General features: G+C 41.0%; 1 protein-coding gene across 1 annotated transcript in view; it reads right to left on the bottom strand.

Moving 5' to 3' along the window:
* The window catches only part of KIAA1549L (KIAA1549 like), a 47797-nt gene extending 25509 nt beyond the window's left edge, over nt 1-22288 (bottom strand). The window contains exons 1-10 of the mRNA XM_026041141.1: nt 21966-22288; nt 18700-19308; nt 17510-17622; nt 15136-15355; nt 14247-14380; nt 13487-13649; nt 10109-10168; nt 8318-8469; nt 6712-6883; nt 4508-4671 (exon numbers count right to left, since the gene is read on the bottom strand). Of these exons, the coding sequence (XP_025896926.1) occupies nt 4508-4671; nt 6712-6883; nt 8318-8469; nt 10109-10168; nt 13487-13649; nt 14247-14380; nt 15136-15355; nt 17510-17622; nt 18700-19308; nt 21966-22176 (1998 nt within the window). The 5' untranslated portion in view covers nt 22177-22288. The remainder of the gene's footprint in view (nt 1-4507; nt 4672-6711; nt 6884-8317; nt 8470-10108; nt 10169-13486; nt 13650-14246; nt 14381-15135; nt 15356-17509; nt 17623-18699; nt 19309-21965) is intronic.
* Nucleotides 22289-25222: the final 2934 nt, after the last annotated feature.

Here is a 25222-nt window from a genome sequence, read left to right on the forward strand (position 1 = left end):
GTTTACTTACATAAGCCAAAAAGCTGTAGACAGTGATAAGAATAATCAGTAACAAAGCAATGCTGTGATGAAATCTCCATTCTACATTTTTAAAAACATGATTAATTAGTATAAAATTGATCTTGGATAACCTTTCTTCGTTGCCTTACACTCAGAAATTCCTTTCACAGGCAATTCAGTATTTGACATACAGAAAAGATAATGAGGAGAAAGATACAACCATACAGAAAGGAGACAACTTTCTCCATGAAAAAAATCATTTGCTTCCAAAAAAGGTGGTGCTGATTTATTCCAAATCAAGACAAAATAAAACAGGCACGAATAGAAGTTGCATGGGAAGAATTCCCCAGAAAACAATCCCTTTCAGAGGAGTGAAGTTACATAACCTGCTTAGTCATCTCATCTCTGGGAAGGCTCCTGCCCATTCCCCACACCTGCCTCGGGAAGGGGCGCTAGGCAGAGCCCCTGGTGCTGCCTGCCCCACAGCCAGCTCTCCTCCCCCAGCACAGAACCACCAACCGCTTGCCAGGCGCCGCAGCCACCCGGTGATGGAGCTTCTTTATRGAAAAATTAAACCATTTTAGCAAAGCTCAACTTTCCAAATGGTATTTTCTATCCAAATAAACAAATCCTGACCACCTCTAGAAAAAACACGTAACATAAAACTGTAGGACTTCTTGCTTCATTAAAATCAATTAATGTACCAAAGCAGAGAAAGGAGTCCTTCCTGAAGTGCAGGCTGTTGAAAGATGGCTAAAAAACACACAAAAGGTGAGCAATGGTGCCAGAAAAACTTTTCAGGAAACACATCCACATTAGCCCCCCAATAACTGAATCTATCTTTCAGGTTCCTGTCATGTTATTCAGTATTTTAGCTCCATTAAAAAATAGCCAGATCAAAATTTTGCTCTATCCACAGGAAAATAATAATAAAAAAACACAAACACAAAAACAAAAAACGGGGATTATAAAAAAGACACTGCCTCCTGTCCTGCCTTATTAAATAAAGTCGGGCTATAGATGTAAATACAGTTACTCACAGCTGTGAAGAGCTCTCCTGCCACTCTCAACACTAAGATTTCTAACAAGAAACACATTTTTAAACGTCATTAACTACACTGAACGCTAGTCAAGCCACCCACTTACTCAAGGTGACAGAAGAGAAAAGCAGATTAAAGGTGGGTATTCCTCTGTCCTTGCAAAACRGAAAAACAAGTTGCAACACATACTTCCCATTTTATTCAAAAGAGTAAAAGAAAACAGAAGCAAAATTCCATAAGCARGAGAACAGGACAAGTTTCACCAAACTCTGCTGAGTTACAGCTCTCACCCGCCRAAAAGCAAAATGAAGCATGTTTTTAATCCGAGTTTCTACTTACCACCACGTCTAGGAATCGACTGCCTTAAAGGAGGAGCTGAAAAAGCCACGTCGCCAGCGGGCACACTGTGTTAAATAAACTTGGATCTTGGAGCTCTGCTCAGCAAAGGGCCGCAGGACCATCTGGTGGCTTTCCTGCCTAGGGCAGCTGGCAAGGCTAAGGCGAGAGCTGCAGGGCGCAGTGGGGAGCCGCGGGCCGGGGCAGCCAGCGCTCCCGAACTTAGCGCTGCTGCTGGAATTGTAACTGCAGGAGCGACTCCTAAACCACATCGCCAGCAAAAGGGCAGAACAAACACGGGGAGCTTGTTCTGCACAATGAAAAAGACACCACTACCTCAAAAAAAAGAGAGAAAAAAAAAAAAAAGAGCACAGTCCCTCTCTCTATATATACCCATGTACACACAGTTTCTCTGCTCTTTTTTTTTTCCCCACTCATCTTTTATCAAATTGATAGTGTTTTTTCTCATGGCACGCAGTATTTGTTCTTGCCTGAGGGACTCAGACAGCAGATCACATTGCTGTTTACCTGCAAGCTTATTCGCTCACGTGCTAGAAGAAAGGGCAGGTGACCAACGCGTACAGCCTTTCAAAACGCCTGCTGTGAATTAGCAAATTGCCTTGGTGACAATTGCTTGGTGGCTGAGAATTAGCAAACATCTACCCACAGCCACCAAAGAATACAGTATCTCCCAGTAAAACACTATCGAGAGAGTATTATAATCAGCTCCCACGGGAATGTCCCCCAGCAGAATTTATGTCAGAAATGGCGCGCAGGTGGGGAGCCGCAGCAAGGTGCCGGTGCCCGCATCGCGGAGGGTTCTGTTTCTTAAACTCTGCTGTAACTCCATTCACAGAAGAGATTCAGCATTAATCAAACAGTCGCAGGCACTTATCTAAGCAATGAAATCTAATAATTCATTTTTAATTGGGGGAGGTATGTGCTCATCAGCTACTTGCCCTGGCAAGCTGCAGGAAATGTTGTGATCACAGTTCAAGTGCTAGTGCTCTTCCCAATGCCACTCATGTTGGAACTAAAAACAAAACAGTTCTTTTGAGGATGACTTTATTTCATTATCTTCCCTAAATCCATTTCTTACCATTATTTTAAGTCAAGCTAAAATCAGGAATGACTAAACCAGGCCATTCCCATCTTGCTGCAGAATTYATTTTCCACAGCCCACAAATAAGTATATACCTTAAAATAGAGCAAAAGGCTGAACCTTTTGCTCGAACCATTCCTGTGAAACTAAACCATAATCACATTTGCTTTCATTTGGAAATGCATCACATTCTATGCAACAAATTAAATTAGATTTTATGAATTCTAAAAATATACCAAAATAATCTGAAGTTGTATGGCATCTATATTAGCATTCTAGGCTAGATCAGGACTGCATTTTTGAAATGAATCTCCAAWTTAACCCCACTGTTCACACTTTGGGTGACCTGGTATAGTGACCTCAGAGCTTATGCTTTCCTTTCAGATGAAGTTGCAATGGAAAATGTGCTTCTGCAGAGCACCTGCAGCACTGCAGTGCTGAAGGGCAGTCAGTCCCTGAAAGCAGAGCAGGTCTGCAGTAAAACATCCCAAAATGAGCACAGCGTGGAGGGTAGGAGCTCCCCTCAATTGCTTCTACTTGACACATCCAGCTTCTGTGTGACTACACTGCTTGCTCACACACAGTCTGATTGAACAGGTTTCAGCCTGACTGTATATATTATAGATTATTACAGACTGATTAAATCTGGTTTCTAAGGAAAAGTCAAAATTTGACTTTCTCTATTTTTTTTTGAATGATCAGCCAGTAACATTATTTTAAATTGCATCAATTTTTTTCAGGTAAAAAGCAACCGGTAATGACTGCCAGCTCAAAGCAACATACAAACTTAGTCCCTCTTTGTCCTTTAGCTAGGACTACAGTGGCATATATGAAGAATTAAGTAGTGCACCATATTTGTGACAATTCCTACTAGAAGATGATTCAAATTTTAGAGGCTTCAAAGAGACAGCRTAGGGTATCACTGCAGTGGTATTMATTTTTATTTGTGATATTGCACGTTTTGCCTTTTCCAATCTAGTTTTAATATTATTTTAATAACGCAGGGAAAATGGATCTGCATACTGGAGCTGAAATGGAACKGTCTTTTTGTAGCATTTTTGAAGAGTTGCTACAAATKTATGCTTTCAACTGCCACCAGCTACACCCACCCATCTGCTACTAACTTAAGATGAGGAGGAAAGAGCTGTCATATGAATTATGCCTTCTCTCAACTCTCCATCCTCATTTTTTGGTGCAAGCACAGAGCTGAAATCACAAGATTCCTGCTGTCTATATCAAGAAGAAGCCAAAGAAAAATGTTATCATTTTAATCCCATGCCAACAGAAAAGAGTAAAGGCAACCAGAAGGAGGAAGGATCAGTAGATTCATACATATATGCTTTGCAACTAAAACTACCTAACCTAGGTTTGCCCAGCGKCCCTACGCTGCTCTCTCTCCGTAGCTCCCCATCCCTCATGCTGAGGTCGCAGCACTGCACTCAGTTCTCCAGATGTGGCCTAAGCAGCGCTGAACAGAGCGGGCGGATCAGTCTATTATCCCAGGGGAAAAAAAAAAAAAAGAAAAACTGCATATCTTTTCTGAATTACCACCTGGATGGGTATTGGGACTAGAACTCCACTTGTCACACGGAGCTCAGGAGAAGCTCAGGCTCTGCAGCAGAGAATGAAGTTCTAAGGCACAAGTGCTAAACAGACACRGGTCCGATATTCCTCACTTGCATCTCAACTTCATGAAAGAAACAAATGCCCCAAATAAAGCCAGCTCAAATGCTCTGAATAAAGCACACCGAGCTTTAGTGGCTAAAGTGCCTTACACCACTGGCTAACAGCTGTTCTGTGCAGTAAGTAACAAGTTCTGAAGGTATCTGAAGAGTCCTGAGTAAAAATGAAGACTCAGTACTGAGACAGGACAGAGAAGTACAGAGTACAGAAGTACAAGATGCAACCTGTGAGCAATGACATTCTGAACCCCAGATGTTCTTCCTCCAAGTATATTTAGCAAAGAATCTACAGAATTAAAACTTCAGGAAAGAAAATGAATGCCTTGATCTGCAGACTAGTCACTCACCTTAGCTCTCTGAGGCAGGTTCATCATGGTGTCAGGTTTGAAGTCATTCTTGTTTTTTCTGCACAGAACTGCCGTAATGATGATGATGATAACTGTAACCACAGCAATGGGGGCAAGCACTGCAGCAATGATCCACAGGTTGTTTGGTGGGTTTTTCACAACAGCTACAGAAAAATGTAGAACAACATTAACATTCCTCTCTTCAACTGAGCAAGCAGTTTTATTCCAATTGCTTTATTCCAATTGCTTTATTCCAATTGCAACTGAGCAAGCAGTTTATTCCAATTGCTTGAAGACTGTTTAGTCTTCAACAGCCACCATGTAATCATTAGTATAAAAACACTGCTGCTATCTTATCAGTATCTCTGGATTTCTTAAGTAAAAAGATCAGCTTGCATTGCTCAATTCGCATATCCTTGAGCTCTTTTCTCAATTATAGCCAGCTGCAAAAGCAGCCATCATCTTCCAAACCTAGACACTAGATACGACTTAAATGGCTCTTTACAGAGAAAACAGAAAAAGGTGCAACATTCTGTCTTTACTTGCTTTACAAAGTAAAAAGAGTCCATAGTAAGGCAGCACATGAGTTAAAAGTACTGAGTCCACAGCTGCTGTCACAGAATTACTAGCTCAGCTAGGATAAACTGGCCCAACTCTTTACAAGACAAGAAACACAAGATGAGAAAATGCTTTTCTCATCCTCTGGAGATATTCTGCTATATTTAAGTTCAAAAGTCTAGCATTTCACAGAGAATTACCAAATTGGAAAGAACTATTTGCAGATATATTAATAATGACACGAGGAAAAAAAGGTACTTTTCAGAAGTGCAATGGTGCAAACACATTTTGGATTCTATTTTATCAACATAAAGTCTCCTAATGTGCATCTTGTATGCACCTAAGAACTTCCCATAACACAAATACAGTTCTCTCACTTCATTTCTTTCAAAAAAAAAAAAAAAAAAAGATAATCACATTTTGAGTCTGAATTTTGTTTAAGTAAATCTGTTGAGTTCACTCTGCTTTCTCTACTTATTTTCATATGCTACCGGTCACTGGCATGGACAGGCAATTGTGAAAATACCAAAGTAAAACAGTATTTCCATCATTACCTAGGGGACTACTGCTTCCAAATGTCATTGAGCTTATTAGCTGTCAAAGGCACTTAGCATCTTTTAGAGTCAGACTTCAAATACACATCATCTCATTGAGCTGCAGTTATGAGAGCTAGCTGAAAGTCTGCTTAAAGCTTGARCCAATATTCTTTATATACCCACAACTTTTTGCAAAGCCACTGCAATTTGTTGGTTTATTTAGGAAAGGTACCACTGGGTACCCACTTTGCACACAGTGTCACAGTAACTGTAGGCTTTGTAAAACTCCAAAAAGCCAGAAGTCTAGGTTTAAGTAACTGCTCAAGGTTCACTTTTCAATGAACATATATAATTTTAAATTATTGACTTTGAAGACACAGTTTGGGAATGAAAGGGCTGTATTTTCTTGAGGGAAGGAGAGAGGAATTAATTCTATCAGCCAATGTTAACCCTAATTACAGACTGCTGTTGGGTTAACAGCAACCAATTGCTAAAAAATTATTTTTATTTCTAGAGAATGGAGAGGAAAAGATGACCTTATGGCTAATCACCAAAGCTTAGGAATTCCAGTTTGAAATTTTAACTCAGGCATCAATTTCCAATGTGACCTTGAATAAGTCAAACCCAGGCTTCATTTAGAGCAACAGCACTTGAACAGATTTTGAAGCAATCTTTGATTTTGCTCACTCCCTCACCTATGAAAGAGAAAGATAAATATTATTTATCTGTCTGTCTAGCCCAACTACAAGCTCCTGAGGGCAGGTTTCTTTCCTTACTGTGCTTGCTGCCAAACTTTTCATTCTGCTGTAATAGAAATTACAGCAAGCAAAATGGAGTGTACATAAAACACATTCCTGGGAGAATACAAAGAAAGAATACAAATACTGTGCCCCAGATGAGGCGGGTTGGTCTTTTTCCATAAGAAAGTATAAAAGTAACTGTGCCTCCTGCATTTCAAATATTACAGTCTGAGAATCTCACCTAACCAATGTCATAATTTCTGTATGTTTCCTTCTTGCGTGAGCAACAGACTCACACAACTATTTCTTTTTTTTTTTTTCCAGAGAGGAAAGCGAGATGAAAACAGAAATATTTTTAAAGGATTCTTACGATCAGCTTGAACTTGAATGACATAACCGAGCGTCAAGGCCATTCGCTGTGAGTCAACAGTACTCAGTATTTTGGCAGCTGCAGTACCCAGCAAAGGCTTCCCGTTGTACAGAGTGTAGTACGTCAGCTCAGCAGGCTCTTTGGGTCCTGGAATACGCTGGATTTTTACCATCTTTTAGGGAAAAAAAATAGAGAAAAAGAAATAAACTGTCTTTGTATTACATCATTGCAATTGATCAAAACTGCAGGACACACAGAACTCCTTGAAGTTCATTAGGTCCCCTAAAGGCATAAGCTCCATGCAGATACTCTCATAGGATAGGGACTTCTCCTCCTTACAGACTAGAATTAAGACTCTCAAGCACTGAYTGCCTTAATAAAATTCTTTAAACATAATTGCAATGCATAGCCCCATACTAGGGAAAGTTTGCAGTACACAGAGGAGGAAAGGATCCAGTGTGGACATTTCAGTCCTCTGTAAAGGAAGGATATTTTGAAATCTGTCTCTAAGTGGAAAACTACATTTTACTGGCATATTCCTATTGAGAAATACCCCCTTCATATTTTATTTCTATACCCATTACTTGTGATGCTAGACTTTTATTAATAAAAAGAACTATGGTCTTTTGGTTTTGTTCTGCAGAGCACCAGCAGAATTTTTGAAGTGCAACTCTACCTTTATTGAGGATAGGGGAAGTGTCAGCCTCCTAAAGATGAGAGAGAAATGGGGAGACTGTCATTTTTCCCCAGGATGCTACAGACTAAAATAYGTCCCATTTTCATGGAAAATCTTACAAAGATTTCTATTTTCAGCAAATAAAAATGGGTACCTTCATTTTAAAATTCTTTCAGGTTGAGAATACACACTATCAGGGGCATATTAAAAGAAGAATTTGTTTTTATATCTCACAATAAGCAAGTCTTGAACAACCAAAGGAAAATAGCAGTAACCTGACATGCAGTTTTTGAAAACAGACCCAGTTTGAACTTACACAGCTAGAAACAGCTGACTATATTAGCAAGACAAAAAAAAACCTTTTGCCGAATAGAATGCTGAATAGAAGAAACAGAAAAGCATTCAATAATCCACTCAGGGCTCAAAATCCTKTTTCAGAATAGGATCTGTGACCAGGTGATCTGAAGATTAATACTGTATAAAGACTGCTTCATACTGCATTTCAACAAAAAGCAAAAAAAGGCAAAAAAGGAGTTCTAGCTTTTATAGAATTACCTCTGCAGTGGAAGAGGTAAGAATTTCAAGAGTTTTTTCTTCCATCTTTAATAACAAAGAAGAGAACTCTTGGTTACATTGAATATGAAACTGTTTACCCTAAAGTACATGGATTGTATTAATCTTCATAGTCTTCATGGGAAACCAAGAGAAAACATTTATTAGTACTGGTTAACTAATGTCAGCTCTCAAAAGATGAGACACATAGAAACAAGTTTGATTGTAGACTAGAACTCCTTAGTAGTGGCATGCATATTGCACTCACTGCTCTGGCATTCATGAAAAAGGACAGGAAATCTCAGCCCTGCTCAACATTTTCACACACACGCAGGCACTACACATGCAAAACACAGCCTTTTAYGTCCTGTTGACCACCTGCACAGTGTAGCTGCCCACTGTAGTGGCACGTTTAAACCGTCTTCCTTGTTGATGGGACATCATGAAGAGTGGGGCCAAGCGCTGCTCCATTAATCTTGCAAAGCTCTGGTTGTTCAGTCCCAGCAGCGTAATATCTACCCCTTGTATAACTGTGGGAATGGAAACACAAGGCATCAGCACRGCTCCCACAGACAGATTAAACAACACATGATTTTCAGGGCTGCTTGTGCTAACGACACACTAACTAGCTTGGAAAATTAGCTAGAAAAATAACTGGATATCATTTCACCCCTCAGTAATTCCCTATGGGGTATAATGTGCTTGTGTATCAGTCACTGCACTGTTCTTCTCAGATGATCTCTGAATGACGTTCCAACATTCAAAGAATAAAATACTCCAGTATTCTTGGTTTACCAAAATGGCTTTGGGAAGCACCCGATCTATAACCCTCAATGTAAAATATAAGTAACCCATTAAGYAGAAACCTGTTTGAGAGCTGCCGTGTTTTAATGCTTATCAAAAGAACAGTTAGATGCTTCTCTTAAGCAGAAGTTTTCATCCAGCAGTTTGGAAATCTGAAGTGAGAATTTTGTAGAGGTCAGTTTAAAACAAGGTATGCTGTATTTGAAAGCACTAAACACTGATCAAAACTATTTGTGGACAGACATTTCCCAAGAGTGAATGAATGGAAAAATCAAAGACATTGAATTTAAATAAAGTACAAATAAGTGAAATGGCATGCTAATTTTATTCATACAAATGTGTGATTTTTTTTTTCAAAATTACTTTAAAATTCTTTTGTGACCATACTGATTTTTTTTTTTTTTGAAAAAAGTGTCCATCATAGTATCAACAATATTCCATTACAGTGAGTGTACACAGGCAAGAAATGGAATATCAGGGTGGTGGGATGCAAATGGGAAGGAACCTTACCATTTCCTTCAGAGGATGATAATCTCCACATATATTTATTTTTAATCTCAAAAATATAAATAGATATAACAGATATCAAATCACACTGGATACTGGAAACACACTTTAAAAAATCATTTTTTAATTAAAAAAAAGTTTGATGTAGGCTCCTGGTCATTTAACAATTCCAGGTGTAGATACATTGATTAGAGAGACTTTGATCTCTACTGACACAAAGATGGGAGAAATGGGTCTTGTTTTTGCCCACTTACAACTTCTAAAGTCAAAATGATTGTGAATGCAAACATGACACTGGCAAGATGATTTTGCCAAAACAAGCATTCTGAAATCTAACAGCATTCTCTCTATCTTCTTTTCCATGATATTATGTGCCTAATACTTTAGATGCAGAAAGATGCAGAAATTCCCAGACCCAAACACAGTCAGTGAATCATAGCAAACTTTCTGGGTTTAGCAGATCACCTGTCTTCCTAAGTTCTATCTGTAGTCCTCTTTGGGTTTCAGWTTTAAATTTAAGTCCCAGAAAGAAGCTGGAAGGAGATCATTTTTGTTTCAAATCTCTGCAAGCGTAATGCTGCTCTCCTAAGTGCTTAAGCCCATAGTGGTGTGAATTCCGAGGTAAGACCTGGACTCAGGAGACTTCTCTGTCAGGCCAACAAATCACAGTTATCTCCAAGGGTAACTAAGTAATTTGTCCAGTTGAATGCAAAAAAAAAAAAAAAAAAAAAAAAAAAAAAAGTTCAGTGAGTAGCCACTTATTTGCTTGTAAAATTACTGTGCAAACGGGTTTATAGAATTGAGCACTAAAAATTATTCTCTCACGTGCATGGAAGAGGGATAGAGATTTAAAAGTACCTGTGATCACCCAGTAGTCTCTAGTTGACTCAGAGACATCAAGATTTGGATACTCCAGAGCTTTAAAATAAAAGTTGAAGTTATTTCATAATATTGCAACATCCTATACGTTATACGACCCCAAAATATTTGGTGAAGCAAACACTGATAAATAAAACTGAACTTTSACTTTTCTATGAGCATCATACTGGGGATAACACATTATTGCTCAGCCCAGAAGAAATACAGAGGCATAATATCATTCCAAGACCACAATTTCTCTTTTGCCTGAGAAAGCAGTAAATAGCAGRAATGCTGTACAAAGTAGAACATGTATCTGCTGTTGCAAAAAAGAAAAATGGTTAGTACATTGGGGCAAAGCCAAGCATTGCTCATAACTAAGAATCATGTGTAATATACCTGTATGTGTGTTTTATACACGCAGGTTTCTCTCTTTGGGAATCCTTATGGAAAAGTTGACATTCTATGACCTAATTCTTACTTAAGTCAGGCCAGAATTTGATGCTAAGTCTCCATGACTCAGAGGGTATTGCCAAACTCTAGTTTATCCACCGAACCCTCATCGCCCTGATCTACCAGGAAGTGTCATGTTAGGTTTCTAACCACAAAAACTTCCCATCCATCTCCAGATGATCGGCAACAGTGAGAATAGAAACGTCTTCTGCTGGCTTCTGAGAGAACTAACACAGAAATGCACTTATAATAATGTTTATCATGGAATCCCAGAATGGGACACCTTATGAGAAGAACTGCTGCACAAGTCAGGTTAAAGGAGATATTACGAAAACAATCTAAAGAATTTAAGCAAATTAAGAACCCATCCTGTTCTGTGCGTCAGAGTGTGTTAACATATGCACTACCTTACATGTGCCCATACACACACACATACATATATTTAAAAATACATTTATATATACCTATATGTAGTGCACGTATGCTTTGCAAAACAGACTTGTATGAATTAAAAGCAATATTTACAAAATTGAAAATTGCCTTAAAGTGTAGTGTGTATATATTGAAAGCACAACACGACTGTACCATTTAAGGTATCATTACCATATGTCCTGACATCTGTGAGAAACTTATGTTCACTATTTTGATTTTTTTTTTGTTAACTTTTTCAACTCAAAAGTGCATTAGGCTGTAAAATTCAATATGGTGTTAGTTTATTACACAGATCAGCACTTTTTGTTCAACAGAATGATGCAAGATGGAAAGCATTAATACTTGGGATTTCATTAGGAAATCCCAAGAAATTAAGAAATCCCAAGAAATCCACGCTTTTCATGTTGATGCACTGATATTTAGTCACCTTATGCTTTTAAAATTCTGAAATAGTAAACAATATAAAAACATCAGATTATGCAGAGTAAATGCTTTTGAGAAGGAATTTCATTGTATGCCTTTAGCTCTGCATTTCTAACACAGACTATAAAGACTCCTATAAAGGAGTCGCAGGAGTCTATTGGGAAATCACAGATTCTGCAAATGACATCATTATCCGTTTGATAAGCTAAAGCCACTGCACTGCCACATGAATAAGCATCAAGCACTTTTCTAAGCAAACACTTTCACAACACAAACTACCATAAATACTACATGCACATTAAGCTTGCCATACTCCTGCTGTGCTGGGAATACAACCAAGGGCTTCAACGTGAAATATAAGCCATTACTTGTAAAAGGAGCACCGGCTAAAGACTCTATCAGGTCAATGAATCATGTGCTGGCATCAGCAGAGAACTGCAGGACCACATGAGCCTGCCTGTGTGACTAAAGACCTGCACCACTCCTGACTAACAAGTACATCCGTGTGCTGCCTTTGCAAAAGGTGCCACAATCCCTTCCTGGTGCAACAGGCCAAATGCTGAACAGAGCAGAACACCTTCCAAACACCCCTGGGCTTTTTGCTCGGGCTCCTGGACAGGAAGACAAGTCCTGCACACGCAGCAGTTTTCTCACAAGCTCGTTCTAGCTGTCCAAAAGACAGCTCGTTAAATCTGACATGGGAGTGCACTAATGCAGAGTAATAATTCATCACTTAATGTTTCACTYACAGACGTTTGGTTGCAAACCTTACAGACAGGTAAGGTCTCAAGAATAATACATGCTTCCAGTGTAAAGCAAGGATTTGCACCATCTCCAGCGTTAACTGTGATGCCTGACCTACTCACACGGGAAAGAGGTCACTTACCTAACAGACAGAGTATTCACAGTAAAACTCAAATGTTGCACAAGATCATTATTCTGCTGATGATTCCTTTGTAAGACATACAGCTAAAACGGTACCATATTTTCTCTAGTTTTTCAACAGTCTCTTAGGAACCAGAAAATAAGCAAGCACTTTAATGATTTTACCTGGAGCTACAAAACTACTTCCTTTAGTATTCTGACCATAAAGGTATGCTGAGCTTTCTACTTATATGCCTAATATTTTACTACTTCTGACATTAAAAATTAAAACTCCTTTGTCACTGTTTCAGCCTAACCCGTGAGTTTGAAACCTACTAGAAGCTTAATGAGATGTATTTGAGCACAGCATTTTAAATTTAACGATTATCTCATGAAGATTAACACACAGGGAAATCAGCTGAAACCTGCCCTTACTCAACTCAAGTCCATTACCAGGCACTAATGTCTCCATTATGGCTTTTTGTCTCCCTTCAACTTCAGTGAACACAAATCTCTTCCTATAGAGAGCTTAATTTCACACGCTGAATTTAACCAACAGCTTAAACAGGTTTCTCCATAATCAAATGCCCTGCCTCTTTATTCATTTTACAGAAATTAGCATACAGTCCAAGAGCACTTACACCATACAGGCTGTCCAGGTGCACAACCTCCTCTAGCTCACAGGGGCCAGTCTGAATCTCCACAGCAATTGAAACCCAGGTGAATTACGGGCACTCATGCATACACCGTCTAAATGAGCGTGAAGTTCAGCAAACTCTTTGCCATCATTTTTTTTTGAAGGAAATGCGTAAGCAGAACTCACCACTCTCCAGATATGCAGGCATCCAAAGCCTGCCAGCAAGTTCTCCTACTGAAACAAGTATTGGAGGCTAAATCTTTCTTGTAGCTAAAGGGCGTTCTGAACTTTATGTGAYGTAGTTAAGTTTTTCTGAAATGGACACTTGGAGAGATTCTGTGTTTTTTGTTTTAAATAAAGCTACAATTTCTTTTGGAAGGTGGCACAGTTGTTTATTACTGAGAGCATATACATGCTGTTTCTGAATTACCTGTCARGGTTGAAAAAAAGGGTCAAGTCAGCCAAAAAGTACTGTCTGTTAGTCTCATGAGAAAGCTTGTGGTGCTTGCAAATCAAATGCATGGGGATGGCTAATSTTAGCGAGCTCTGTGTCGAGATGGGATACTTACATTCTGCAATGGTGAGGGGCGGGTAGGTTAGATAGAATCCCACCAGTTCAGCCGAGAGCTGATTAAGAAGGTTGCTGGAAATGGTACCATTTAGAGTTGTACTTTGATTACTGACTACATAAAACAGAGTGACAGCTTGGGAGACATTGGAAGTATTCAGAATCTGAAACAGAAGCAAAATAATGAATAACAACTGTCTTTCAGGTCAATTAAATAAACTTAACTAGACTACTTGACTACACAGAGTTCACACAATATTCTTGTGAAAACAGTCTGTGATACTTAATTCCTTGCTTAGTACATGAAGAGTTTTTGGAAAAGAGCATAAAAAGACACTTTGACAGAAGACATTTTTTCTCCATCTCTTGAACAAGAACTGTGAGAGAGAGGAAGATTATCTGAAAAATACTGTAACGTTTTTGGTGCTGAGGAATCAGGCATGTTTGTCTCTGTCTGCTACCATTCCAGTGTGGTCATCTAGATTTTCTCTTTCTCCTTTAGAAGTGAAAGCCTCTCCTCTTTCTTTCCTAATGTTGCTTTGCCGCCTGCTCTCCTCCCCATATCAGACTCTTCCAATGGCCAAATCTAATGACACCATATTTAATGACCAACTATAAACAATACATAAAACTTGCCTCTTTCAGATGACAGTATAAATCTACTTCCAAACTGGCTATGAAAGATACTATATTGAAATACAAACACACGTACAGCAAAGAGCATTTGAAAGCAAGCACTGGCAAAGCAACCAGCATTATACCTGAACTGTTAAGTCGTTGCTGGTATTTAAGACCTTTCTTTCAGCATCCTGAAATGCCCTCTGTAATCGCTGCTCCATGGTCTGAACAAATTTGCATGACTGTATATTGTCTGTCTGTCCTACAAACTGCAGCTCTAGAAAAGGAAAAATGTGTTTACACATTAGCCACATAACTCTTAATAACGTCTGAGAGGAAAATGATCAATTTACAAATTAATCAGGTGAAAATACTGCCACAGGAGACGACATTTAAGTACCACTGTAAATTATCCTTAATTAAAATAAAATACAAATATTGGATTGCATTATTAGACCTGGGACAAATCAACAGAGACTGTTTCTATAGCAATATATAAGATGGTAAGACCAGTCTGCTGTACAGATGCTTACTCAAAGATGGCATTACGTGAAAGCTGTTTTAAAACAGTAGCTATACTCTTAAATCTTGCAAGTCACTGGTTCTTACAAGACATAATTCTAATTCTGTTTGCACTAGAAAAAAAAATGCTTATCTGGGTAACTGCCTAATGTATGTGTATGTAAATATATGAGAGCACATATAAGAAATCTCTTTACAATTGAATATGCTGAATTGAATATATTGATAGAATATATAGAATACTGAATATTCTACAGGGCTGAGACGGTCATTTGGAATTTTAACTTTCCCTGTGCACAGAAGAACAAGGCCTTAGGCACAGGCAATCCCACTCACACTGGGATGGGGCACATTTAAACTGTAGCAGAGCTTGTCTTGCTACTTCCTGTTGTTACCCAGGACGCAAGAGGATGGGAAAACACCACCGAGAGGAGGAGTCTCCTAGCAAATATGGCCTGAACTGTTAGCAAAATATGCAACCGTTCTCACCAAGAACAGGCTCCTGCTTACCAGTTTTCAGCTGGAAGTGGTATGCAGGTAGGGGATTCCATGGCAAGGCCAGGACAGCAATAGACTGGAGACTTGGGACGTGCTGCTTTATGTCTGCTGTGGCATTGCTGATGCCATAAGCAGCAAGCCTTTCAGTTACTGCAGCTGGCATGAAAACCAGCTTCTCCCGTGTAACATAGTAACCCACTGTTACATTATTTGATTGTTCCAGGATTTCAACCTAAAACAGGGGAAAAAACATTTTATAATTATTGTTCAACTAGAGTTCTCATTGTCAATGTGCATCCCTTGCAGGACATTTTTGGGTAACCTCCTGTAAACTTTATAGCAAACATTGCATCAAGCATGGCATTAACAGAAGCAATTAGGGACCATTAGTCCCAACCCACACAACATGTGCTCCTACTTAAGGCACTGCAGTATTGTTACCACTGCTCATGCAACTCTAATTTACACTGGGGCCTCATTCACATAAAGGGGCATTTACTTGCGAACCTAAAACTACAGGGAACTCAGAGACCATCTATCACCTATTTCATACCTGTAGTTCACTGATTTTGTGCAAGTGTCTGCCTTTGCAGCTTTGATATTATTATATTTTCTTAAGGGCAAAATTTTCCAGTGTTTCAACCTCAGACTGTTCCATCCTACTTAATCCTACATTCTCTCAAAGATAAGCCATTGCCAGATGACAGACCACAAGAATGAACAGACTGAGAGCCAGAACAGGAAGTTCACGTTTTACCTCAAAAATCTACAGTTTCTTGGAAATGCCAGCCTTGTAACTTGGGCTCCACACTACGTTTGAGCTGGAATCCTCCTTTGGGTTTACACCCTGAGGGGAATAACTTGACAGCTTCTACTGTGGTTTCTGAGACCCTCCGGAATCTGCATCTCCTGAACTGGTTTACATGATCTGAAATTGCAGGCATAGGACACGGAGGCAAAAGCAAACCTCATGCTCTCCACATTGAGCAAAACTACCTTCCCCATTTCCCCTTATTTCATGAGTATTCTTCCTATGACAGTCGTGTGCTCTGCATAAACCCCTGCCCAACATCTCTGGAAGCTTCTTTTACACACAATATTGTGCTAGACATCTATTTTGGTCTGGGCTTACATTCAACGATGCAGAGTTTCATGTCATTTAGGTGGAAAGTGATGAACATATCTTTCAATTATTTTCAACAAAACACATTTTCTCTCTGCTCAGGATTTTCATCCCTGGGGAACTGAACTTATCAGGTATTGTGATTCGGAACAAGGAATGGATTGACAGCAGTGACATCCCATTTAGCAGCCCTGCTCTTGCAACTGATCTAGGCTACGTGCAGAAGCTGTTTAACCGCAGTCACTCCCAAACTGCAGGAGCAGTCAGTGTAACTGCTGTCAGCAGACATTTCCCACAAAATAGCAAAAAGAAAGTTGCATTTTTTGCCTACTTTTTCAAAAAAAATGAGAAAAGCCTTAGAGTGGTCCTCAGAGTGGCAGCCATCTATGCCTGCCCTCCGAAGAAAAGCCCTGTTCTTTTCCCTGCAAGATGGCATTTTCAATCCAGAGAGAGACACAAAATTACTAAAGATATGGGTCAGACCATGGAATTAATGRTGGCAAACACTGCACTGCCCAAATCCAGGCTGCCCGTGCTGTGCAYCTCCTGACAGATGGGTATTTAGCACTTGAGAGCAGACCTGTCCAGCTGCAAGGTGTGAATGACCTGCTGCAGTTTGCSACTGGGGGCCACTGTGCCATCTACTAACATCCAGACTCTGCCTCCCACATCACCTTCCTCTCCTCCAGCAAATCCCATGCTCTCCTGGTTGTGCTCTCTGCTTCAGTTGACTTCTATTTCTGAGTTCCAAAATCAAGAACAAACAGTGTCCCGTGTTTCAGGCCCTTGGCCTATGTGCAACTGCAACAGCCCCAGCCTGCAACTGCTGCTGCACTATGTGCAAACGGAGCACCAGGAGGGATGCTCAGAGACTCATCACCATCACGGGAATATGTGACACTAGCTGGTCAGCTACAGTCTCTACCTCCTTCCAGAAAGACTTGGTGTTTGGCTTTGACAAAGCCAAACTGCTCAGCTTCATAGGGCCCATAAGCAACATGTACTTTCATGTGCTTATGTTTTGGGGCAGAGCACTGGAATAAGGTGTAAACACAGACAGGAGGGACACTGAAACCACGAGCCATCTGCCAAAAGGAGGAAGAACAGCCCATGTAGAAATAAGCAAATCTAAGCCTGCAGCTTGTCATGATGCTGCTGCCACCCACAAAAAAGGACACTGATGCTTTATATAAAAGTGTATCATTTATTCTTGGTGTGAGGGCTGTTTCAGTGTGATCTCACAGGCAAACCAAGCTTGCTTACCTGAGCGCTGACGTTTTGGTTGAAGGCTTGTCTCAACATTTGGTTCAGTCCTTTTGTCACACTCTCCCTGAAGGAGCTGCTCATCAGCAACCTCCTCGTGTTCAGAAGCAGAACTGCACAACAACAAAAAGCTGCATGGTAGTTTAAGACATTACCATACTCTTTGCTTTCTTTCTATTGTTTTATTTTGACAGTGCTAATTCAGAGGAGATCAGGAAGCAGCTATGATCTGCAGCAGCTGCAATGAGAGCAAGAACTACAGGGGCTCAGCAGCAGCCCAGAGCTCACTGTTCTTCTCGTGACAATAGCCCGTTGTTTCCAGAGTGGGGTCTAACAATTGYAGTTGCTCTTATAATAAGAGCAAGTCCGTGCCACGCTGCCTGAGCGAGGTACAATGCTATTTGATCACAGATAGACTAGCACAGCATCCCCACATGATTGAGCTGATGCTGCAAGGGCAGGCCTACATAAAGAGAAAATGCTTCGTATGTTCACAAATAGAATTAGATGAATGAGAAAATGCGTTATTCCATCACTAAAATTATCTTCAATTTGGAAGTATCTGTATCTTTCGCTAATTTTACAGCTCTAGAGAAAAATGATAGCACCATCGCTAGTTTTTTCCTTTTCTCTTTAATTAGAGTGAGACTTGCATCTACACTGAAGTACTTCCAGTCTACGCTATGTACAGGCTGGATGCCTAGCTTTTGAACTCACCTTCTATCTTTTCAAATAGTTGTGCTTACCATGCTCCTGCCAACTTTTAGTGGCTTCTTAGCCACTAAAAGCAAATTAGGTCCAAAACCTGCTTATTTCATTATCCCCAACCTCATTCATGCCTGGGCAGGTTCAAAACCCCTTTAATTTAAGGCCTATCCTTTCCCCAAGAGCTCCGACATTCACTTATCTCTGGTTGTGCACCCTGCTACCACAAGGACTCCTTAGACATCAGGGGTAAGGAAACCTCTCAAGATTGCTCGAGTTGAGAGTTCCTATGGTTAAGGAAGCCTGTCTGTGAAAGCCCACGGCTACGAGCCACAGGGAGCAGCACCGTTCTGCCACAAAGACCAAAACCCGCCCCTGCACTAAGGGTCTACGCTACTCGTCGCTTCRGCGCGTTCCCAGTTCCTCACCAGCTGCCCCTCAAGCAGAAGCCGTGCCTGGTCCGCACCCACAGCGAGGAGGCCTACCTGTTCTGAGCATCTGGTTCCCGGAGAGGTGGCATTCCAGGGACGGCGCCGCTGTCCCGCCCGCCAGAGGAGCTGCTGCTGTTTCAGGAAGAGCAGAAGTGCTTTCCACGGGAGTAGGGGGAAGCCTAGTTGCTTTCGCGGGTGCTGTAATAGATGTCAAAGCTGCTGTAATTGTCAGCGGATAGGGGGTTGACGTTTTGGTGACTTCTGAGCGGGGGAATATCTGGGTGTCAATTACTGTTGGTTTTATCTGCCTTGGTGCATGTGCTGTGGATGCAAGTGTGAAAGCTGTGACTGGGCTACTTTCAGGGGGTATAAGCATAGCTGTCATCTCCATGAGTGATGCAGTTGTGTTTCGTGTTGCAAAAGGAAAATCTGTATGTGGTGCTACTGACTTTAGAATTGAGGCCAATTTTGTGGTAGTGTCATTTTTTGTTAGCGTCAGTACTGGAGTGCTTAAAGCCATCGCAGATGGCAAAGGTGGGTTCTTAGTGCCTACAGAAAAGGAAGAAGCCGGCACTAGTGAGGCTGGAGATGATTTTCTTGTTAATTGTTTTGCTTCTGAAGTTCCTACTGTAGGATTTGCACCAGAAGACACTCCAGAAAACACTGTAATGACAGAATGGGTAAAGTTGGTTGTTGGCAAAGAAGGAGACGTTAGATGTGGTGGTGATGCATGGACAGAAGTTATGATGACTGACCGCGGAGTACTGGTGATAGGTGTTTGCAATGGGATGCCCTGCTTAGCTTTATTGGATATATCATCGGGAGCTAGACTGTCTTGTACCACTTGTGTGGTTGTGTGCCACTTTTCCATATTAAATGTGGCTGGATTTTTATTAACTAGAATCAAAGAGCCAGATGAGTCTTTGTGGGTACCTKCAAATTCTGGCCAACTTCCAGAACTGCTTTCTTCTTCAGTAATAAAACCACGTATGTGAGTTGAGCTAGAAGAGAGCCCAGCTACTGGAAAGGGGGACTTTGCTCACAGTAAGATCTCATCCAAGCTAACTGGATAAGAGACTTTTCCAACCTTCGTTTGTGATTCCAGAGCACTAGGAAAAACACCTGTATCGTTAACGCAACATTAGTATTCCCAACAGAGAAGTAGTGAGGGAAGTTTTCAGCTGCATTCCCATGACTTTCTGGAGGGCAGCGGGCATCATCATAGCAGGAGCAAGGRCTGAATACTGAGCAGATGTTTGCAATGCAAATGCATGTATACCAAATTCYGGGAAGCTATCAGGCTTCATTCCAGGGAAAGCTAATTTTGAAACATCTTGACTAGATGTTGCAGATATATAGTTTGTTAAAGCACCAGAGAAAAATGGTTGCTTATTTACATTTTGAAGGCCTGAACTTTTTGAATATGATGTATGGCACTCAGTTTCTAATAGAGAAATACTTGGAGGAATTTCTCTTGTTAMTATTTTGACTGAAGGGACAATCATGCTAGTTGCAGAGAGAAGTGCCTTAGATGCTGACGCTGAAACTTCAGGARAGTTTCCAGGTTTTAAATTGCTTGCAGAGCAGTACTTGAAATACCAGAAAACCCTGCGTGCTGGCAATCCATCATCTCTGCCACGAAAACARACGGTGGCAACGGACGCCGTTCTGCAGGCACATCGGAGGCTACGCGCTTTGCATCCACTGAATGTGAAGCATGAGCAGAGGTAAATATTAGACTGCTTTAAAGCTCACAGASGGGAATGCTCTGGCTGTGGAGCTGCAGCAGCAAGTACTCTTACACCGCTTCCTTCRTTTTTGGTTTTGCCCGGACTTCTTGAATTAGCAGGTGGAAGATGTGCTGCCATAGAGGTATCAGAGGWATTTGCAATAGCAAGCTCAGGTTTCGAAAGGCTTTCAGTGGAAGTTATTAACAACACTGCAGCCAGATGAGGTCTAGCCATTTCTGCTCCCCAAACCCTACCTCTTATCCTTGATCCTGTTGTGATTTTCCTAGCTCAGATATCTGGAGAAACGTTGGAAAGAGATCCATAAGGCAGAACGCTATTAGCATCCATCTTACGGATATTTTTGCCGTGATCTCTCTCATGGAAGACTGTTGAGCTGTTCCTGCCATTGCAGAAGCCAGCAGCAGCTGGCCACAGCATGTCCTTCATAAGCCCCATCCGCCAGGTGTTCAGAGAAAGCCTGGCTCACCAGGAGCCCCAACGCCACAAGGAAATGGTGAGAGGCTACGGAACCCCCCAGGCCGCCACGCGCCGTGCTGCCCGTGCGCGTTGCCATCCTAAGGGCTGCGGCTGCCTCGTGCCGCAGGCTGCGGCTTGCCTGGTGAATAGGAGGGTGCTGGATTTCTAAGGAGGAATCTGCCTCACTTCCGAGGGCGGCACTCGCAGCACTGCGTTACCTGCGTCTGGAAAAAACAGGATTGGCAACGTGAGGGCAGGCRTGTTCTCCGTTCAGCTGGAGATCCTAACTGGGCTCTCTGAATCTGATGACATGAATGCTGCTCGGGTAGGGCTTGTAGTGCACTTAGCACTGTAGAAGGCCGAGGGTAGCTCATCTTGGCTATTTTACACACAGTACTCCCAGGATGAAAAAACGATGCAAGAGTATTTGCATTATTTTGAAAATCTGGTGATGAAAGAGGAGCTGTATCCCTTGCTCTGTCAGCCAGCAGTGCCTTAAATCGGCAGTTGTTGTGTTTTTCTCCAATAAAAGACACATTATACATACTTCTATTAGGAAATGATGATGCACTTCTGGAAGTTATTGGTATGGAAGGTGGATACAGCAGTAATAGCAAAGGAGTTCCWGAGTATACAGCTACAGAGGTCCCTTCTGAAGGAAACTCTACTTCCATTATTTCTGGAAAAGGCATTGTTGTTGATCCAGAGAGATTAAAAGACAAGGTACCTACTAAAAAAATGTGCCCTTTCTAGATAGCACATGATTCACCATACTTCAATTTACTACAGGGACCAGGMTCAGAGGATTACTTCTGCTTTCACTAACCTGAGAGTTGCTTGAATCTGTGCTGAAGGAACTGTCAGGATCTGTGGACAAAGGCAGTCTGATGGGCAGCAGAGCAGATTTAGGAAAGTTAATGGTATGAGATGACTGGATTATCAATGAAAAGAATGATGGTGATGGAGCAGCTGCAAGAATGTCTGATCCTGAAGTGCTTTCTTTTAAAATGGGAGGTGTTTCTAATGGTATTAGCTGAAATGGCATAGCTGTCCTTGAATGTGTCACTGATGGTGTAGCGGACAGTGTGGCCAACATACCAAGYTGAGGCAAACCTGATACAGCAGCTGGTTCATCCACATCTTGAGACAACGATCTCAGAGGTGAATCAGCTGAAACTTCGGTGGGTTCCTGGGACGCACTATTYCCACTGCCTTGATAAAGAGTGGGTGAAAGATTAGTTTGATCCATAGTTCTGGCGCGCGTGCCCGACAGTGTTGTTCTTATCATCTGCAGCAGGTTTGCGTTCTCTAAAGTCTGTCCCATAGAAATGTCAGCTGCTGAGGCAGTCTTTGTTTCTGCAAAAGGCCGTGTTGGTGACAGTATAGATCTCCAATTAGGAAAAGATTCTGTAGAAGCAGCAATGTTGATATGCTGTTGTTTGATTCCTGTGAAAGAGTAAGTAAAGTAAGTACTATCTTCCCCAAAAGGAAAAGGCGAGATCTTATTGCAATAAAACACAGCATTAAAGGCATTATCTTTAGTGAAGCTAGCGACTTTTCATTCAAAGGAGATAAACAATCAAGGAAAGTTAAAGATCAGTGAAAATCAGAGTGTGATAAACCTATCCTCTCTCGGAACCTCTCGAGTTGTCTCATCTGACAGAAAAACATAACATGACCTTTATAGACAGTACAAATACTATTTTTAACTGGAATGGCTTAACATACTAAAAGATACCTTAAGCTTGGGACAATTCTTGAGGTTATCATCAGTGACCTTGTGTCAAAATAGTATGGGAGAAGTTGGGTTTAGAAGAAGGGAATGGATTTTGACAAGCAGGCCGGACTGACTTGGCAGGCAGTCTGATGTGGGAATAGAGTGGGTATTGGCTGGGTTCCTGCAGGATGCATCTGGAGGTGCTCAGCGTGCCAGTTCTAATAATGTGTGCAGTTGTAGGCACAAAAGGGAGAAAATGCAACGGGGAGGAATACGGGACGGGGGGGAGAGAAGKGGTAAGATCCAAAACAAATTAGGAAATTAAGCTGCATATTTGCTATGCCCAGATGTACACACTTCAAATACCAGTTTATTCTACATTCAACACCATTTGTTGCTAGGCTTTGTTTTCTTAAAATGATTACAGTTCTTCTAAAAATCACAGCTTGGGAAACCCTACATTCTTACTAATTTAAATATTATAATTAAATCCAAAGTAACATTTACATTTCTTTTTCTTCCCTTACCCTCCCCTAGATCAATGCCCAGTGCTGGCACTTGCTCTCGTGCCAAGCTGTCCCCTCTTGCATCAACAGAAACCCACCAGGCACCAGCCCTCAAGATAATCATCTTGTACAACCAGAAGACAGCAGCAGAACATTCTAGCACACAAGAGAGGAAAATGGGTCATACAGCACCTATTTAAAGTAGGTTTCTTTCTTAGGCCGCCCTTGTGCTACATCGCCCATCATCCATATGCACAAGGCAAAGCAGAGGATTCGACCAACTCCTCCGGACTCCTGTGTTCATTCAACACGAACCTGCTGCAACCGAGTTACGTAAYACATTTTGTGTGGCATCTTGACACTGAAAGTTACAGATCTTCCCTTTTATCCYTTTATTTAATACCTCTATTTGACCACAAACGCCTGTTTATTTTTTCTCTGCCAAGATGCAAGAACAAAAGAATCCAGAAACAAGTTATCTTCAGGAAGCAGTTTCAGGATGAAAGTCAGAACAGAACTGAGTTTCAAACAGCTAAAAATAATCCCAGGACCTTGCACCTAACAGCAGCTCATTTGGACACTCTCATTTTGGATAAAAGCAGACAAAGGTAGGCAGACACAGGACTATCTACAGCAAAAACGTATGCAGACTACAGACCAATCATCCTATACAGCTGCACCAGATGACTTTATGGTAGGAACATCTCTAGATGACYACAAGGCCTGGCAAGCAAGATGGAGAAACGGAGGGGAAGCAGCAGGAAGGAGGAGAGACAGCAGAGTCTGCCGAGGACTCRGATTCGAGGAGAGCCCTGCGAGTTCCTTTCCTGCCTGGAATGCCTAACAGGGAGCGCTGCGCGGTGCGGTTCGCGGAATCAGGCAGTGAACTTCTGCAACGCCGACTCAACCAGCAAAGGCACCAATACCCAATCTGCTACATCTCCAATAAATTGCTGCTGCACCTTTGAAGTGACAGGCTGCACTGAACACTGAATGCAAAGCCTTTGCTTGAGATTCATCGAGTGCTGCGCAAATGCAAGTCCTAAAGGGGAATTAAACAAGTCAATGTTTTTTGCTTTCTAAAATAGCAAGATCTGTCAACATCAATCCATACACAATCTGTAACAATCTTTACATATTTCTTCACACTTTGGTTTAATGAGAATGATAACTAGCAGAGAGTCAATGCAAACCTGAAAAAGTGGAGAATTATGTCACCACATTTTGACAAGGAGTAAAGAAAAGCTCACAAAATGCAGAGAAGCTAAACTACAAAACAAAAGTGTCCTCTAACCACCATTTCATCCTTCAGCTCTTGTTTCTTCCACTTGATATCAAATGAGCAATTTTTCCTTTTAAGTTCATTACTGAACGAAAGCTCTTGATTAACTTGAGGTTTAAAATAATAATTAAAAAAACTATTATYTTGCAACCAGACTGAGTTGCTGCTATTCTATTGTAGCAAGTTCTCTTTTGTTTCTAGCTCTACAGGAAGATGCTGCCTTTCTTTTCTCTACTAGTATCTTTTTCAATCTTCCCCCATAAGTACCAACACCCAGACAGATGCAGCAATGAAAAAGCAGAATTACCTTTCCCATACATCGAGTTTAAGCTAAACTACTTAGTCTTATCTAAACTGATAGGATGACAACAAATATAGATGCTTATTAAATATAGTACAAACCAAAGCTGTGTCATTGGAACACCTTTATATCTACCTTTACATCTACCACAACTAAAAATCCTTGACAAAAGGAGAAGACCAAGTCAAACCCATAGGAAGCTTGCCGTGACAAATACAGCCTATATGAAGTGCAGRAAAAGTCCAAACCCTGAGTCACTGCATAGGCAATGTGGATTTAATTCTACCCTCGTACAGTCAGTCTTTAGGAAAAACAATCCATCCCTCGAATGAAACTGATGATACTAATACTTGAGCTTTCATTTTCACACAATATTTGTATTATTGTGGCTGTAAGACAAAATAACATTAAGGGACTTAAAAATTCCATGATATTTAAGCAAATCACATTTGTAGAGGAATGACTCATGGTTTGCCTCACAGACTAAGAGTGGTAGCAAAATCTAAATTTCAGGGAAGGTTTTGGGGCCCATATCCTGCCTATCTGGACCCTTTTGGAGTTTGG

The sequence above is a fragment of the Nothoprocta perdicaria genome, unplaced genomic scaffold (genome assembly GCF_003342845.1).
Source record: "Nothoprocta perdicaria isolate Ctin4 unplaced genomic scaffold, notPer1 scaffold_28, whole genome shotgun sequence".
NCBI lineage: Eukaryota > Metazoa > Chordata > Aves > Tinamiformes > Tinamidae > Nothoprocta > Nothoprocta perdicaria.